Genomic DNA, 17,746 nt, shown 5'->3' on the forward strand with positions numbered 1-17,746 from the left:
GTGTGCTGAGAAGGTGGAGGGAATATTTTGAAGAGCTGATGAATAAAGAAAATGAGCTAGAGAAAAGGCTGGATGATGTGGTGAGAGTACATCAGGAAGTACAAGAGATTAGTAAGGAAGAAGTGAGGGCTGCTATGAAGAGGATGAAGAGTGGAAAGGCAGTTGGTCCAGATGACATTCCAGTGGAGGCATGGAAATGTCTAGGAGAGATGGCAGTAGAGTTTCTAACCAGATTGTTTAATAAAATCTTTGAAAGTGAGAGGATGCCTGAGGAGTGGAGATGAAGTGTGCTGGTGATGTGTAGAGCTGCAGTAACTACAGAGGCATAAAGTTGATCAGCCACAGCATAAAGTTATGGGAAAGAGTAGTAGAAGCTAGGCTTAGAAAACAGGTGAAGATCTGTGAGCAGCAATATGGTTTCATGCCGAGAAAGAGCACTACAGATGCAATGTTTGCTCTGAGAATACTGTTGGAGAAGTACAGAGAAGGACAGAAAGAGTTACATTGTGTGTTTGTGGACTTAGAAAAAGCTTATGATAGGGTGCCAAGAGAAGAGGTATTGTATGAGGAAGTCTGGGGTGGCAGAGAAGTATGTTAGTGTAGTGCAGGACATGTACAAGAATAGTGTGACAGCAGTGAGATGCGCAGTCGGAATGACAGACTCATTCAAGGTGGAGGTGGGATTACACCAAGGATCAGCTCTGAGCCCTTTCTTGTTTGCAGTGTTGATGGACAGGTTGACGGATGAGATCAGACAGGAGTCCCCATGGACTATGATGTTTGCAGATGACATTGTGATCTGTAGTGAGAGTAGAGAGCAAGTTGAGTCTAGTCTGGAGAGGTGGAGATATGCTTTGGAGAGAAGGGGAATGAAAGTCAGTAGAAGCAAGACTGAGTACATGTGTGTGAATGGGAGGGAGCCCAGTGGAATAGTGCAGTTACAAGGAGTAGAAGTGGCAAAAGTAGATGAGTATAAATATTTGGGGTCAACTGTTCAAAGTAATGGAGAGTGTGGTCGAGAGGTGAAGAAGAGAGTGCAGGCAGGGTGGAGTGGGTGGAGAAAGGTAGCAGGAGTGATTTGTGACCGAAGAATATCAGCAAGAGTGAAGGGAAAGTTTACAAGACAGTAGTGAGACCAGCTATGCTGTACTGTTAGAGACGGTGGCACTAACAAAAGACAGGAGGCAGAGCTGGAGGTGGCAGAGCTGAAGATGTTGAGATTCTCTTTGGGAGTGACAAGAATGGACAAGATTAGGAATGAACATATCAGAGGGACAGCTCAGGTGGGACGGTTTGGAGACAAAGTCAGAGAGGCGAGATTGAGATGGTTTGGACATGTGCAGAGGAGGGACCCAGGGTATATAGGGAGAAGGATGCTGAGGATGGAGCCACCAGGCAGGAGGAGAAGAGAGAGGCCAAAGAGGAATTTTATGGATGTGCTGAGGGACGACATGCAGGTGGTTTTTGTGACAGAGGAAGATATAGAGGACAGGGTGAGATGGAAACAATTGATCTGCTGTGGCGACCCCTAACGGGAACAGCCGAAAGACAAAGAAGAATAATAATGATAGCAACAACAACAATAATAGTAATAATAACTAATAATGCTACAATACAATTTTAGAGAAAGCCAAAAAAACTGATTAAAAACACAACAGAAAATATTAAAAAAAAAGAGGTATCGATAAGGGAATCAATACGGAATTGGCTTGATAAACAGAATCGATAATGGCATCGATATCGATAAAATCTTAGCAATACCCATCCCTACACCTGCACTAAAAATTTTCAACATGATCCTTAAAGTGATAATATATGTTGCAGTATTTGGTGGCTAAGTTAACTGGACATTAGCATCTTCAACAACACATCCATCCAGCCATCCATTTTCTTACTCTTTATCCGGAGTCGGTTCGCAGGGGCAGCAGCTCAAGCAAAGCCGCCCAGACCTCCCGATCCACACACACCTCCCCCAGCTCCTCCGGGGGAACCCCAAGGCGTTCCCAAGCCAGCCGAGAGATGTAGTCCCTCCAGCGTGTCCTGGGTCTTCCCCGGGGCCTCCTCCCAGTGGGACGTGCCCGGAACACCTCTCCAGCGAGGCGTCCAGGGGGCATCTGGAAAAGAGCCGAGCCACCTCAACTGACTCCTTTCGATGTGGAGGAGCAGCGGCTCGACTCCGAGCTCCTCCCGGGTGACCGAGCTCCTCACCCTATCTCTAAGGGAGCGCCCAGCCACCCTGCGGAGGAAACTCATCTCGCCCGCTTGTACTCGCAATCTCGTTCTTTCGGTCATGAGCCAAATCTCATGACCATAGGTGAGGATCGGAATGTAGATTGATCGGTAAATCAAGAGCTTTGCCCCCCTACTCAGCTCTCTCTTCACCACGACGGTCTGATACAGCGACCGCATCACTGCAGATGCTGCACCGATCCATCTATCGATCTCACGCTCCATCCATCCCTCACTCGTGAACAAGACCCCGAGATACTTAAACTCCTCCACTTGAGCCAAGGACACTCCACCGACCTGAAGAGGGCAAAGCACCTTTTTCCGGTCGAGAACCATGGCCTCAGATTTGGAGGTGCTGATTTTCATCCCGGATGCTTCACTCTCGGCTGCAAACCGCCCCAGTGCACGCTGAAGGTCCTGATTTGATGAAGCCAACAGAACCACATCGTCCCAAACCAGACTCCCTCTACACCCTGGCTGCGCCTAGAAATTGTGTCCATAAAAATAATGAACAGAACCGGTGACAACTGGTAGCCCTGGCGGAATCCAGTGTGCACTGGAAACAGGTTTGACTTACTACCGGCAATGCGAACCAAGCTCCTGCTGCAGTCGTACAGGGACCGGATAGCCCTTAGCAAAGGACCCTGTACTCCCGGAGCACTCCGCACAGGGTGCCCCGAGGGACACGGTCGAACGCCTTCTCCAGATCCATAAAACACATGTGGACTGGCTGAGCGAACTCCCATGAACCCTCGAGCACCCGATGGAGCGTGTAGAGCTGGTCCAGTGTGCCGTGACCAGAACGAAAACCACACTGCTCCTCCTGAATCCGAGGTTCGACCATCGGTCGAATTCTCCTCTCCAGTACTCTGGAATAGACCTTACCGGGGAGGCTGAGGAGTGTAATCCCCCTATAGTTGGAACACACCCTCCGGTCCTCCTTCTTAAACAGAGGGACCACCACCCCGGTCTGCCAATCCAGAGGCACTGTCCCCGATCGCCACGCGATGTTGCAGAGGCGTGTCAGCCAAGACAGCCCCACAGCATCCAGAGACTTAAGGTACTCAGGACGGATTTCATCCACCCCAGGAGCCCTGCCACCGAGGAGCTTTCTAACCACCTCGGTGACTTCGGCCTGGGTAATGGATGAGTCCCCAGTCTCTGCTTCCTCTTCGGAAGACGTGACGATGGGATTGAGGAGATCCTCGAAGTACTTCTTCCACCACCCGACAACATCCCCTGTCAGGGTCAACATCTCCCCACCCGCACCATAAAACAGTGCTGGTGGAGAGCTGCTTCCGCCTCCCGAGGGTCGTACGGTTTGCCAGAATCTCTTCGAGGCCGACCAATAGTCCTCCCTCCATAGCCTCCCGAACTCCTCCCGACCCGAGTTTTTTGCCTCTGCGACCGCATGGGCTGCGGCACGCTTGGCCTGTCAGCTGCCTCTGGGGTCCCACCTACCAACAAAGATAAGTAGACTCCTTCTTCAGCTTGACTGGCATCCCTTACTTCCGGTGTCCACCACCGGGTTCGGGGATTGCCACCGCGACAGGCACCAGAGACCTTGCGACCACAGCCACGAGCAGCTCGCATCGACAATGAGGTGGAGAACATGGTCCACTCGGACGCCATGTCTCCAACCTCCCCCGGGATCTGTGAGAAGCTCTCCCGGAGGTGGAAGTTGAAGACCTCGCTGACAGAGGGTTCCGCCAGTCGTTCCCAGCAGACCCTCATGATACGCTTGGGCCTGCCAGGTCTGACCGGCTTCCTACCCTCCCAGTGGATCCAACTCACCACCAGGTGGTGATCAGTCGACAGCTCTGCCCCTCTCTTCACTCGAGTGTCCGAGACACGTGGCCGAAGGTCAGATGATATGACTACAAAGTCGATCATCAACCTCCGGCTCAGGGTGTCCTGGTGCCACGTGCACTTATGGACACCCTTGTGCTCGAACATGGTGTTCGTGATGGACAAACTGTGACTAGCACAGAAGTCCAACAACTGAACACCACTCGGGTTCAGATCGGGGAGGCTGTGCTTCCCGATCACCCCCTCCAGGTCTCACTGTCGCTGCCCACGTGGGCGTTGAAATCCCCCAGGAGAACAATGGAGTCCCCAGTCGGAGCGCTATCTAGTACCCCTCCCAGGGACTCCAGGAAGGGTGGTACTCTGCACTGCTGCTCGGCCCGTAGGCCTAGACAACGGTGAGAGACCTGTCCCCGACCCGAAGGCGTAAGGGACGCGACCCTCTCGTCACCGTAGTGAACGCCAACACTTGGCGACTGAGCTGGGGAGCAATAAGCAATGCTGACCCATCTCTCCGCCTCTCTCCGTGGGTGACGCCAGAAAATGAAGCATCCAGCCCCTCTCCAGGTGTTGGGTACAGAGCCCAAGCTGTGCGTGGAGGTGAGCCAGACTATCTCTAGTCGGTATCTCTCAACCTCCCGCAAAGCTCAGGCTCCTTCCCCCCCTAGCGAGGTGACATTCCACGTCCCAACAGCCAGGGGCTGTGAGCATGTACGGGCCACCCGCCCTCAACACCCCCCAATACTCCTGCACCCGACCCCCATGGCCCCCTCTGCAGGTGGTGAACCCACAGGAGGGTAAAACAACACAGTGAAAGTAAACACACAGATTTTGTGTGTGTGTGTGTACAAAAACATCGTATGTATATATATGTATGTATCAGGCATCGGCATTAACGCTTGTCTGATTGTCCGGGACAAGTGTAAAATGTGACTCGGACAAGCAATAGCTCTAAACCGTTGTCCGACGGACAAGTGGCATTTTTTTTTGGTTTAGAACGTTCACATTCTGTATTTCATTGCTCAAAGCCAAAATATCTGACTGCGCCTTTTTGTTTTCTTATTACATCACGTCTTGTCCGCACCTCGCGAGAAAGCGTCTTCGGTTTTTCCTGCCACTCTCCACGCAGCGGACAATCGGAAAACATGATATCAATGTGTGCGTGAGACCATTGTATGAAGTGTGTGTGTTCATCATACAGGCTGACATTTTTTTCGGGAATCCCACGCGTCACGGGATTCCAGTGGGATTCCCTTGGGATGGTAGGCAACTTTGCTATTTATCACGTGATTGGGACGGTACGGGATTAAAATTTCACGGGAGCAGACGGGAGCAAGAACCAAGGTTTTAGGCAGCGAGCCGTCCTGCTGTCATTTGAGCGGTCAGTTTTCGAAAAAGACGCCGAAAAAAATAGCGGGCGGCTTTGCTTAAAGCCGTCTAAAATTAAGACTGGATCCGATCGCTGCAGCTGTCTGTGTGTGTGTGTGTGTGTGCGCGTGTGGTGAGTCAACTGGCTGCGAGGAGGGGGCGGGGGAGGCGCGCGTTGAGCACAGAGTGAAAAACAACACAAACTAAACTGTGGCGCTGCCTTTAGTTCTCTCTGGACCAGACCTGGTCAAACTGCGGCCCGGGGGCCACATGCGGCCCTTTGCATGTCTCTGTCCGGCCCTCATGAGGTCTGTGATTATTATTACATATATTAAAAATGTCAAGCTTGTGTGTTGCAAATCATTAGAGAGGTTATTTTGGTGTATTTAAATATTTACATATTATTACAATAATAAAATGACCTATAACAGCTATAAATAGGTAATTTTTTGTAAAATTGTAATGGGAGACAGCTGAGTTATCGATGGTGTGGCCCTCGGACATAATTCAGGTTCCCTATGTGGCCCCTTGTAAAAATTAATTGCCCACCACTGCTCTGGACTATTCTGATGGTACGTCCTGTTCACACCGTGGGCCCGTGTCAGTGACAGTTATACTGAAATTATGAGATGAAATAAATTGTTCAAAATTCCTTAAAATGAGATATATGAATGAACAGAATAAAAATCACACACACGTGTTTAAAAAAAACCTGATGTGGGGAAACTCTGCAGTGATGTTCAGAAGCAGAAATCACATAAAGCAGCTGAGAACTCTGAACTTTAACAGGCTGTTATTTTCCACAGATATTTATTTTAGATGACTTAATGTAGTTGTTTATGTTCAAGCACAAAATGTGACTGAGGAGGAGTATAAAGAGGAAATGAACTCTATAGTCAAAATAAAAAGACAAGCTGCTGATTTGTATTTTTCAAAATTATCAGGCTGCAGCTCTGCGTTTCATTTATTTCAAAGTAAGTTACTGCTTATTATTTTCAAAAATCACAAGTCAAATCAGTCTGCATTGTTCAGTTTTTCCTGCATTTGTGCATTTTTTCCTTCTTTATAAGAGTTTGGTTTTTGTTTTTGTTCTACGACAAAGTTTGAAAACACAATAAAATGTTAACACTTTTCCTTATAGCAGTTCTTTAATTTCAGAAATGGAACAGAAACAACCAAAGATAAAAAAGTAGGGACTGTATGTAAAATGAAGATAAAATAAAAATGTTGTTATATTCCCAGTTTTTCCACTCACACCCACAGAAGCCAAACATTCTTCCAAAGTTGTGTCTTGATGGCTTCTCTCACTTGTCTTCTTCCTGCATGGACATTTAGTTTTTGACAACTGCCTACCTGACACAGATTTACCATAAAGTACCACACTGATTGTATTTCTGAATGATTGATATAAATGAAGTCTAAGAAATATTCAGTGAGTTGGAAATGTTCATATATTCATCCTCTGACATTTCCCAAGAAAACTGGCTGTAAATATTATTAACTAATTCTTCCATTAACAATAAACTGCCCAACCTTTTTTTCTTGGAAAATGCTGCAGGCCTCAAATGTAGGAATGGATATATATTAACAAAACAATAAATAAAAATAAAGCTGACCTCACAAAACATGAAATATGTTGGTTTCATACAGTCTGCAGTTACAGAAATAGAAGACAAAGTAAATGTCAGGCTCATTACGTGTCCATCACCACCACATTTTGAAAAACTATAAGACCACAGGCCATGCATTATTTATATTTTGTGTCTTTTAGTGAAGTTTTTTTTTTTTTTTAGATTAAGGCAATAAGTGTCTCCCTGTATTACCACAGATGAACTGTTTCTGTTGCCACATCTTCTGAAATAAAACTGCAGAACACTAAAGCCTAAAAACTAACAGAAGGAAATTAGATGTGATAAATATTTAATCTGAATCTTAGTCCCAGAAAATGTTGAAATGTAATGATTTTTCTATTTCATCTGCAATTCTTATGTTGGAATATTAAACTTAAAGTACTTATAAATAAAATAAGTATGACAGGTTTTTATTAAGTGACAAGTCAGAGCAAAGTATATGTGATAAATATTTAATTTGAATCTCACTCACAGGTTGTCCGGACAACCAGCTTTTCCTATAGGACAAGTAAACTGCCAGGGTTACTTGTCCTATGGACAAGTACACTAAAAAGCTTAATGTCAATGCCTGTATATATATATATATATATCCATCCATCCATCCTCTTCCGCTTATCCTAGGTCGGGTCGCGGGGCAGCAGCTCAAGCAAAGCCGCCCAGACCTCCCGATCCACACACACCTCCCCCAGCTCCTCCAGGGGAACCCCGAGGCATTCCCAAGCCAGCTGAGAGACGTAGTCCTTCCAGCGTAATCTGGGTCTTCCCCGGGGCCTCCTCCCAATGGGACGTACCCGGAACACCTCTCCAGCGAGGCGTCCAGGGACATCCGGAAAAGATGCCCGAGCCACCTCAGCTGGCTCCTTTCGACATGCAGGAGCAGCGGCTCGACTCCGAGCTCCTCCCGAGTGACAGAGCTTCTCACCCTATCTCTAATGTTGTGGGACTGTCCTGGTTGACATGTCTCTGCAACATCGTGTGGTGGTCGGGGACAGTACCCCTGGATTGGCATACCTGGGTGGTGATCCCTCTGTTTAAGAAGGGGGTGTGTTCCAACTACTGGGGGATCACACTCCTCAGCCTCCCCGGTAAGGTCTATTCCAGGGTGCTGGAGAGGAGAATTTGACCGATAGTTGAACCTCGGATTCAGTAGGAGCAGTGTGGTTTTCGTCCTGGTCGCGGCACACTGGACCAGCTCTACACCCTCCATCGGGTGCTCGAGGGTTCATGGGAGTTCGCCCAACCAGTCCACGTGTGCTTTGTGGATGTGGTGAAGGCATTTGACTGTGTCCCTCGAGGCACCGTGTGGGGGTGCTCCGGGAGTACGGGGTCCGGGGTCCTTCGCTAAGGGCTATCCGGTCCCTGTACGACCGCAGCAGGAGCTTGGTTAGCATTGCCGGTAGTAAGTCAAACCTGTTTCCAGTGCACGTTGGCCTCCTCCAGGGCTACACTTTGTCACCGGTTCTGTTCATTTATGGACACAATTTCTAGGCGCAGCCAGGGTGTAGAGGGGGTCTGGTTTGGGAACCACAGAATCTCATCTCTGCTGTTTGCGGATGATGTGGTGCTGTTGGCTTCGTCAAACCAGGACCTTCAGCGTGCACTGGGGCGGTTTGTAGCCGAGTGTGAAGCGTCCGGGATGAAGATCAGCACCTCCAAATCCAAGGCCATGGTTCTCACCCGCAAAAAGGTGCCTTGCCCTCTTCAGGACGGTGGGGTATCCTTGCCTCAGGTGGAGGAGTTTAAGTATCACGGGGTCTTGTTCACAAATGAGGGACAGATGGAGCGTGAGATCGATGGACGGATTGGTGCAGCGTTTGCAGTGATGCGGTCGCTGTATCGGACCTTTGTGGTGAAGAGAGAGCTGAGCAGGGGGGCACAGCTCTCGATTTACCGATCGATCTACATTCCGACCCTCACCTATGGTCATGAGATTTGGCTCATGACCGAAAGAACAATATCGCGTGTGTGTGTGTAAAAAGTCGGCTTGTTGGTTCACCCCTCTGACTCTATTTTGCCAGAGGCTGATGTTCCTGGTTTCAAACATCACAATTTGATTTTTGAAAATGAAACTGCTCTTCTGCCAACATATTTGATAATGTCATTTTATTTACTTTCTGATATTTTGACTTTCACTGTGCATTGATTTTTGGGCCTGTGCCCTTTAGAAGGTTTCAGAATTTTATTTCTGTCAACTGATTAAAACTTTGTCTGTGGCCTTGTGTTTTATTACTGCAAGATGACAGCATTCAAAAAAAAATTTTAGTCTTGCTTCAACAATGACAGTCACCTTAATATTTGGGAATGTTTTCTCTCACAACAGATCAGATCTGGCTACCTCGTGGCCCTGAATAGGTTTAAGTTTGCAAAATTGATTGAAATTTATTCTGCTGCTATTGTGTTTGTTGTCTTCTCAGTGAGTTTTTTTTATTCTCAAAATATAAATGTAGCCACTGGATGATGGAGATTCTGACATGAGTTTTGCTTTAACGACAAAAAGAAACTTACATGATTTCATGCGATCGATGCTATGAGCCAGATTCAACCCTGCAAGTTATGTACAGCAGAAATAACAAACGCTAATAATTTGTGGTTTGGAAGCAAAAGTTCTCTATTTTTCTGTTTATATCTGACCAGCCCACTGGAAAAGTAGGCTAATCCCATTCTTGAACCTCAGTTCTTCTTGCACTCTCGTTCTGTTGTTTTTGTCTCTCTTGTCACCTCTTTGCTCATTGTTGAGTTGCAGTGACACACCAATTAGCCCTGATGGAGAAAATTACTGCTACTGACAGCTGGAAGATTGCAGGCTGGTTTTCCTGGGAAATTCTCCCCACCCTGTAATCACACCCAGTTTTATTTGAAAAACATTTTGGACGGCCTCTGTCTGCCTTGCTCTTTTGTTGTCTCCATTTCTGGACAGGAGTGATGGATGCATTTCCATTTTTGTCTTGTATCCACAAAACCACACACACAATGGGAGAGGTGTCACAGCAGCTGTGTACAAAATGGCTGAATGTATTTTGTTCTCTGTGATATTTTATTCTGAGTTATTCACAGAGGTATAGATCAAGTCTTTCATGACAAACATCTGTGCTCTTTCGAATGATGGCGCCACAGTTAGTCTTTTTTTTTTGTTGTTTCTGTAAAAATTCCTGATTCTGACATCATCAAAGCAGTGTAGCTGAAGGCAAGTTCTTGAAATAGTGGAAATGAGATACAAGTGAAAAAGTGGTGTTAAAACCCCCATTTTGAATCAAATCCAGATATTTCAAAATTTAAGGAACTCAACCATGATGCAAGCATCATATTTCCAAAAAACTTGTTTGAATCCACTAGGGCTCGAAATAGTACGTGCATGTGCTAGTTTGTGCACGTATTATTCGAGCGGTACACGTAATTTTATACTGCACTTGCACTGGTGCAAGTAACTTTATCCAAGTTTTATCAACTGTAAGCACCAGTAGAATGAACCAGTAAAGGAATAAATAAGGAAAAAACAATTTCCAGTGTGTTGTCTTCCTCTTCCCTGCGTGTTATGACTCTCACACATGGAGCGAGTTGCTGTGACGATTCGTTCGAGCGTGCACGTGAAAAAAAAACTGTCTTGCTGCAGGCGGTTAGTTCCTTGCTCTCTGTTCAAACTCTCTTATGACTGTGTTAAAAACAGGACATAAGTCCTGCTGACAGACTGATTGCCAGAGACAGGACATGTCCACATGAAGTATAACTCCAGACATCTCCACATTTATTCACAGACGGTTTGTTCGCGCGCACGTGCATCTCGCGGTCACAGGAGGAAAGATAAACTATAACAGAACTCAGAGCGCAAACCTGCAGCTCAGCACAAGAACAAATATAAACTAGAAGAGAAGTCAGAGTGCACAGTCTGGCTGCAGCTAAACTGTGCACTCTGATTTCTCTGTGTAGAGAACCTGCAGGCTGCATCCTCACCTCCTCTCTGCCCCCTGCTGTGAGCACCTGACGCAGAAATTCTTGTGTCGTCATGACACAACAGGAAGCAACTCGAAGTGGGCACGGTGTGAAAGTGACTTTTGGTTGTGCAAATAACTTTTTTTGGTGCAAGTAATTTTTTTGTTACTAGCACCAGTGCAAGTATGTACAAAAATGTTTTTCGACCCCTGATCCACACTCTCTATGTTAACATGTGCACAGAGAAACAAACAAGGGTGATCACATAACCTTCACCTTCCCCTATCAGTTGGGGTGGGGGGTATTTATATGGTAACCTATAGGTGCACTGACACGAGCATGCCTGTGACTCATGCAATAGCACGAACGTCGTCATGATGATCCCACCTGCTGTGTTCACAGCTGGACGCTGTTCTTTGTTCTACCGGCTGTACCTTCTACCGTGCTCTGCGGTGGACGCTGCGTATATAAAATAATTATTTTGTGGAGGATTAATCATTTTTTCTGCAAATTGGCTGTTGAAAATGGCTCTAATCGCATCCTGAATCACAGAGGAGGCTGCAGCCGGAGCCATTCGCACGTGTGCACATGCGCACCACACTTCCTGCAGAAAACATTTTGAGCCATCTAAAAAAGTAATTATTTGTCATGTTTAGATTGTCATGGCTTGATAAAACTGTTGCGTGTTTTTTCCTTCTTGTGTACAGCTCTTAAAGTATGTTTATAACAGATTTAACTTCTTGTTCTAATCATTCAGACGAGCTGCACTCTGATGCGATCCGCTGACATCACCACTCGCTCTGTTCACTTCGTCTTTACTCCAAGGTAGCGGTAGAGATTAGCTCACACCACATAGCACGACATTTGTGCGTGACTGATTTAATTTTTTTTTTTTTGGAACATTTCAAAATTCTCTGTGCACAATAGCATCCACCGGCAACCCTCTCGCATCCTGTCTGCACCCATTAAAGACGAGGTTACTCTCCAGCAAGACAGAGGTCATGCTGTTGCGTGAATCAAAGGCATGCTCGTGTCAGTGAGCTTCATGTCAGACTGAAAGAATTCTAAAATAGGGCCTTTGCAATGGTGGGTAGAAAAAGAGCAAGTCATTCATATATATATGTGTGTGTGTGTGTGTGTGTGTGTGTGTGTGTGTGTGTGTGTGTGTGTGTGTGTGTGTGTGTGTGTGTGTGTGTGTGTGTGTGTGTGTGTGTGTGTGTACACCAGCCCAGAACTGTGACTGAGTAATACTGGAAGAACATCTGGAAGAAAGAGGCATCACACAGTGCCAATGCCAAGTGTCTGGTGGACTTAACAGCACAGTACAGCCATCTCCCAGAACATGAACCAATCAACATCACAAAGATAGACATCCAACGAGTCTCGGGGATGAAGAGCTGGACAGCACTAGGGCCTGATATGATCCACACCTACTGGCTGAAGAAGCTAACAATGCTCCATGTGTGACTGGCAATACAAATGGGTTTGCTACTAACAGCAGATACTCGCCTAGACTGGGTAACAAAGAGCAGGACAAACCTGATCATGAAGGACCCCCACAAAGGTATGACACCCTCAAACTACTGGCCACTTACCTGTCGTTCCACAACATGGAAGCTCCTGTCAGGCATCATAGCAACCAGGCTGAGGAGGCACATGAGTCAACACGTGAGCACAGCTCAGAAAGGCATTGGAAACAATACCAGAGGGTCAAAGCACCAGCTACTGGTTGACTGAACAGTACACCAAGACTCGAAGACCAGGCAGACCAACCTGAGCACAAGCTGGATTGACTACAGGAAGGCCTATGACTCAGTGCCTCACACATGGATGCTGGAGTGCTTGGCACTGTACAAGGCTAATAGTGCACTGAACCTTCATCAGGAACTCAATGGGGCTGTCATTGGAGGCCAACACAATCGTAAAAGTCACCATCAAGTGTAGAATATATCAAAGTGATGTGCTGTCACCACTGCTGTTCTGCATAGGCCTCAACTCCCTCAGCCAACTCATCACAGAGAGTGGCTACAAATATCAATTCAGGAATGGTTTAACCATCAGCCACCTCCTGTAAATGGATGACATCAAACTGTATACCGAGAGTAAGCGAGACATTGACTCACTGATCCACCTCACCAGGATCAACAATGAGGACAGCAGGATAACATTCAGATTGGATAAGTGTGGCCGAATGGTGGCAAAGAGAGGGAAGGTGAGGAGGTGGAGTTGACAGAAGTGAGGATAGGGGACATACAGAACAGCTGTAGCCTGAAGACCAACCTGTGTATCCCACAAGCCAGTGGCAACCATCATGAAAATGCAAGAAGATCAGCCACTGTCAGGTACCTGCAGAACATAAGAACATAAGAAGCCAGCTCAATAGTCAGAATAAGATTCAAACCATCAATACATATGCCCTACCAGTCATCAGATACCCAGTTGAGATCATAAGTTGGCCACAGGAGACCGGTGTCACTAGTGTCAAGACATGAAAATTCATCACAATGCATGGAGGTTTCCACCCAAAGTCCAGTACCCTGAGGCTCTATATATGAGCAACACAAGGAGGAAGGGTGAGGATTCGTGAGTGTCAGAGCCACAATCCAGGTTGAGATGAGGAGCATCCATGAATACATCAGAAAGATGACCCCTGGAGATCAGCTGCAACAAGAATGCCTCAGACAGCTGAAGAAAGACCAAGCCCCTCCATGTGATGTCCCCTCCAAGCCACTTCCTCTATCGACAGATAGAGGAATTAATTGACAGTGTCCACGTACAATATGTTTGGCTGTGTTGCTGCAATCTGTGCTGAAATTACTTCCTGAGACCAAGTGGAGATTTACTAATTTACTGTCACTCATATGTCTTGCTGTCTGCAGGTGATAAGTGCTTAAAATGCACCACCATCACTACTGCTTCTACTACTACTACGACTACTACCATGCCATATTTGTTTGTAATCCAAAATGACTATTAAGGCGTGACATCAATGTCAAAAGTCTCTCCTCCAATTTTGTGCCTCTTCCCAGTTTTACAAGAATACATTGAATTGAATCCATTCTAATCTCTCTCCCTTCTCTACCCCTCTCAACCAGTGCTGTATAGACAACTATGAGGAGATGGTGAAGATCCTGTTAGACCGAGGAGCTACTGTGAATTCTCAGGACAATGAACTGTGGACACCATTGCACGCTGCTGCTACCTGTGGCCATGCAGGACTGGTCAAGATACTCATTGCACAGTAAGATATACAGTTATTTAAAAAAAAAGGCTTTACTTAGTTTTTAAAGCTGGAACTGTGTAGGGCTTGTACAGTAAAAATGCTGATGAATGAGTGAATTAGTCCATCTCAGCCACTGTAGGCCACAACTCAAAAAGAAAATGCTATTATCTTGTAACACACCAAATCAAAAGAGCAGATAATAAGGAAGCCATTAGACGGTGATTAAGGCCCCTTCACACACAGTGCAAAGTTTGGTCAAATATGGCGAAACAGTGCAAAACAATTCGAATTAGCGCACCACAAAATATTGTGCTGACTGGTAGGCGTGCACGATCCCAGTGCAATGGTTTGTGCATGTGATGGTGTCTTTCGAGCAGGAACACAGTGGAAGGTGCACCATATTGCGCCGCTTATGTGGATTAAATAAAAAATAAAAACCAGCTGGTATCTGTGGAACCACATCGCACCGCTTATGTGGAATAAATAAAACATAAAAACCAGCTAGTACCTGTGGAAACACATCACGGTGCTGATGTGGAATATATATATATATATATATATATATATATATACGAGGTCTGTTAGAAAAGTATCCGACCTTATTATTTTTTTCAAAAACCATATGGATTTGAATCACATGTGATTACATCAGACATGCTTGAACCCTCGTGGGCATGCGAGAGTTTTTTCACGCCTGTCGGTTACGTCATTCGCCTGTGGGCAGTCTTTGAGTGAGGAGTGGCCCACCCTCTCGTCGATTTTTTCATTGTTTAGGAATGGCTCAGAGACTGCTGCTTTGTTTGATCAAAATTTTTTCAAAACTGTAAGGCACAACTGAGTGGACACCATTCGATAAATTCAGCTGGTTTTCGGAAAAAATTTTAAACGGCTGATCAGAGATTTCGGTCTGGTAGTGTCGCTTTAAGGATGGCCCACGGCGCCTGACGGCGATCTGCGCTTCGAGGCAGCAGCGTCTCGCCGTTTCAAGTTGAAAACTTCCACATTTCAGGCTCTGTTGACCCAGTAAGTCGTCAGAGAACAGAACTTTCAGAAGAAGTCAGCATGAGGAGTTTATTCGGACATTCCATTGTTAACGGACATTTTGCAATGAAAGAACGTGCGGGCAGAGTCGCATGTCGGGCCGGACCCAACCGCGGGGGGTCGCGACAGGAGAAACACCTCCGTTGGAAACCTTAACGGGCAAGTTTTTAAATGCCCAAGCTGTTAAACAATTTCTCAGTTACTCACTTGTTGAAAGCCATCAAAAGCCGCCTGAATTTTACAAATGGTTTTCAACATGGAGGTGTTTTTACTGTCGCGGCGCACAATTTGCACGCACGTCTTTCATTACAAAATGTCCTTAAACAGTGGAATGTCCGCATAAAGTCCTCATGCCGGCCTCTTCTGAATCTTCTCTGTTCTCTCACGATGTCCTGGGTGAATTAAGCCTTAAATTAGGATGTTTTCAGGTCGAAACAGGCTGACAACGGCGCCTGGAAGCGCTGCGCGACGTCCCGCTCCGTGGGAAGTCCTTACAGCAACAGAAACACCCCATAATCTCTCATCAGCCGTTAAACTTTTCACCGAAAACCAGCTTAACTTCTCGAATAGTGTCCACTCGGATATTCCTCACAGGTCCAGAAAAAATTTTGATAAAGCAACGCGCGCCGTCTCGAGCAGCATGTGAAACAAAGGAATTCAGCCGAGAGGGCTGAACCACATCTCACTCAAGGCCTGCCCACAGGGAAATGACGTCACCGAAACGCGTGAAAAAACTCACGCATGCGCACGAGGGTTCAAGCATGATTGGTGTAATCGCACGTCATTCAAATCCATATAGTTAAAAAAAAAATAAAAAATAAAAGTGTCGGTTTCTTATCTAATACACCTCGTATATATATATATATATATATATATATATATATATATATATATATATGCATCTAAGTGCCAAATGAGCAGCATTAGATGTTCGTGTGTGTCAGCTGGAATTTGGCCTACACCTGCCGCGAGAAGGATCGAGGGTTCGCACTGTGCACACTATGTCTTTTAGCTGCTGGTGTGTCACCTGCTGGACAGTTCATGAATTTGCCTCCATATCAAATTATGAATTTAATAATTAAAGGCAACAGTCAGCCACACGTTGCTTGTTACACACATGAATGCATGAATTGTTCTGTTTGAGAACTGAAGACAATTTATATGATCATTAATAATTGTGATAACAACAACAACAACAACAACAATTCATTTATTTATTTATTTATTTATTTATTTATTTTTTTACTTTTTATTTTATGTATTTATTTATTGTTACGCTTGATTCTTTGTTCTGGGCCAAGAAAATAAAATTCATGATTTTTTTAAATCCTAAAGCATGACGTTGAATAATGTTAATAACAGGAAACACAAACCCAGTATATGGCAAATGTTTAAAAAACTGAAAATACTAGAGGATGAGAGCATATCACTCTTCTGATGCTCCAATGTGCCTATTATATAAAAAATTATGTAATCCTGCTGACAAACTACCAAATCCCTAAATTCAAAGATAACCCACCTTGGTGGAGGTGACAGGTTGACAAATTGGTGCAGAAATTGCAACTTCCAGCAGAAAAAACAATCAGAAAAAAAAACACATTTTATTATGCCCCACGCGGCGCTTGTGCCACGAGGCAGGGCATATAGCATCCGGGTTGTCCGTTCTTCCGTCAGTTCGTCTGTCCATCCATCCCTCTGTCCGGCCGCAATTCATTCGCTGCAACGTAGCTCGGCACCTATTGCTCGCAAAAACTTCATATTTGGTGGGTACATGCCTTGGAGGAGTACTTTGCATGGGTTTGAAGGCCGGTGACCTTGACCTACTTTCAAGGTCACCAGTGGTCACAACTGTCAAATCCTTTGCCGCAACGTAGCTTTGCACCTATTGCTTGCATAAATTTCATATTTGGTGGGTACATGCCTTGGAGGAGTACTTCGCATGGGTTTGAAGGTCAGTGACCTTGACCTACTTTTCAAGGTCATCAGTGGTTACAACTGTCAAATCCTTCGCCACAACGTAGCTTCGCACCTATTGCTTGCAGAAACTTCATATTTGGTGGGTACATGCCTTGGAGGAGTACTTCGCATGGGTTCAAAGGCCAATGACCTTGAATTACTTTTGAAGGTCACCAATGGTCACAACTGTCAAATCCTTCGCCACAATGTAGTTCAGCACGTATTTCTCGCAGAAACTTAATATTTGGTGGGTACATGCCTTGGAGGAGTACTTCGCATGGGTTCCAAGGCCGGTCACTGTTTGTCACATCCTCTAAATAAATATTATGCCAATCTCCAATTTTTTTCATTGTATATCCCAGTTTACATCAAACACATAAGGCTTTAATTAAATACCCACCCCATACAAGTACATATTACTGCACTTTGCATGGAAAGTAAAACTGTGCATGGGGCATTTCGTGATGAATGTCTCTAATTTTTTATTAGGCATCTATGACATGAGCTATTCACAAAAACACATTTAATTGCTGATCTCCACTGTTTGCAAACAATATTGATGTAG

General features: G+C 45.6%; 1 protein-coding gene across 1 annotated transcript in view; it reads left to right on the forward strand.

Moving 5' to 3' along the window:
- ppp1r16b (protein phosphatase 1, regulatory subunit 16B) overlaps nucleotides 1–17,746 on the forward strand; it is a 181,853-nt gene that overhangs the window by 101,452 nt on the left and 62,655 nt on the right. Inside the window, exon 3 of the mRNA XM_034166111.1 lies at nucleotides 14,057–14,202. Coding sequence (XP_034022002.1) covers nucleotides 14,057–14,202 — 146 coding nt within the window. The remainder of the gene's footprint in view (nucleotides 1–14,056; nucleotides 14,203–17,746) is intronic.

The sequence above is a fragment of the Thalassophryne amazonica genome, chromosome 3 (assembly GCF_902500255.1).
Source record: "Thalassophryne amazonica chromosome 3, fThaAma1.1, whole genome shotgun sequence".
Taxonomy (NCBI): domain Eukaryota; kingdom Metazoa; phylum Chordata; class Actinopteri; order Batrachoidiformes; family Batrachoididae; genus Thalassophryne; species Thalassophryne amazonica.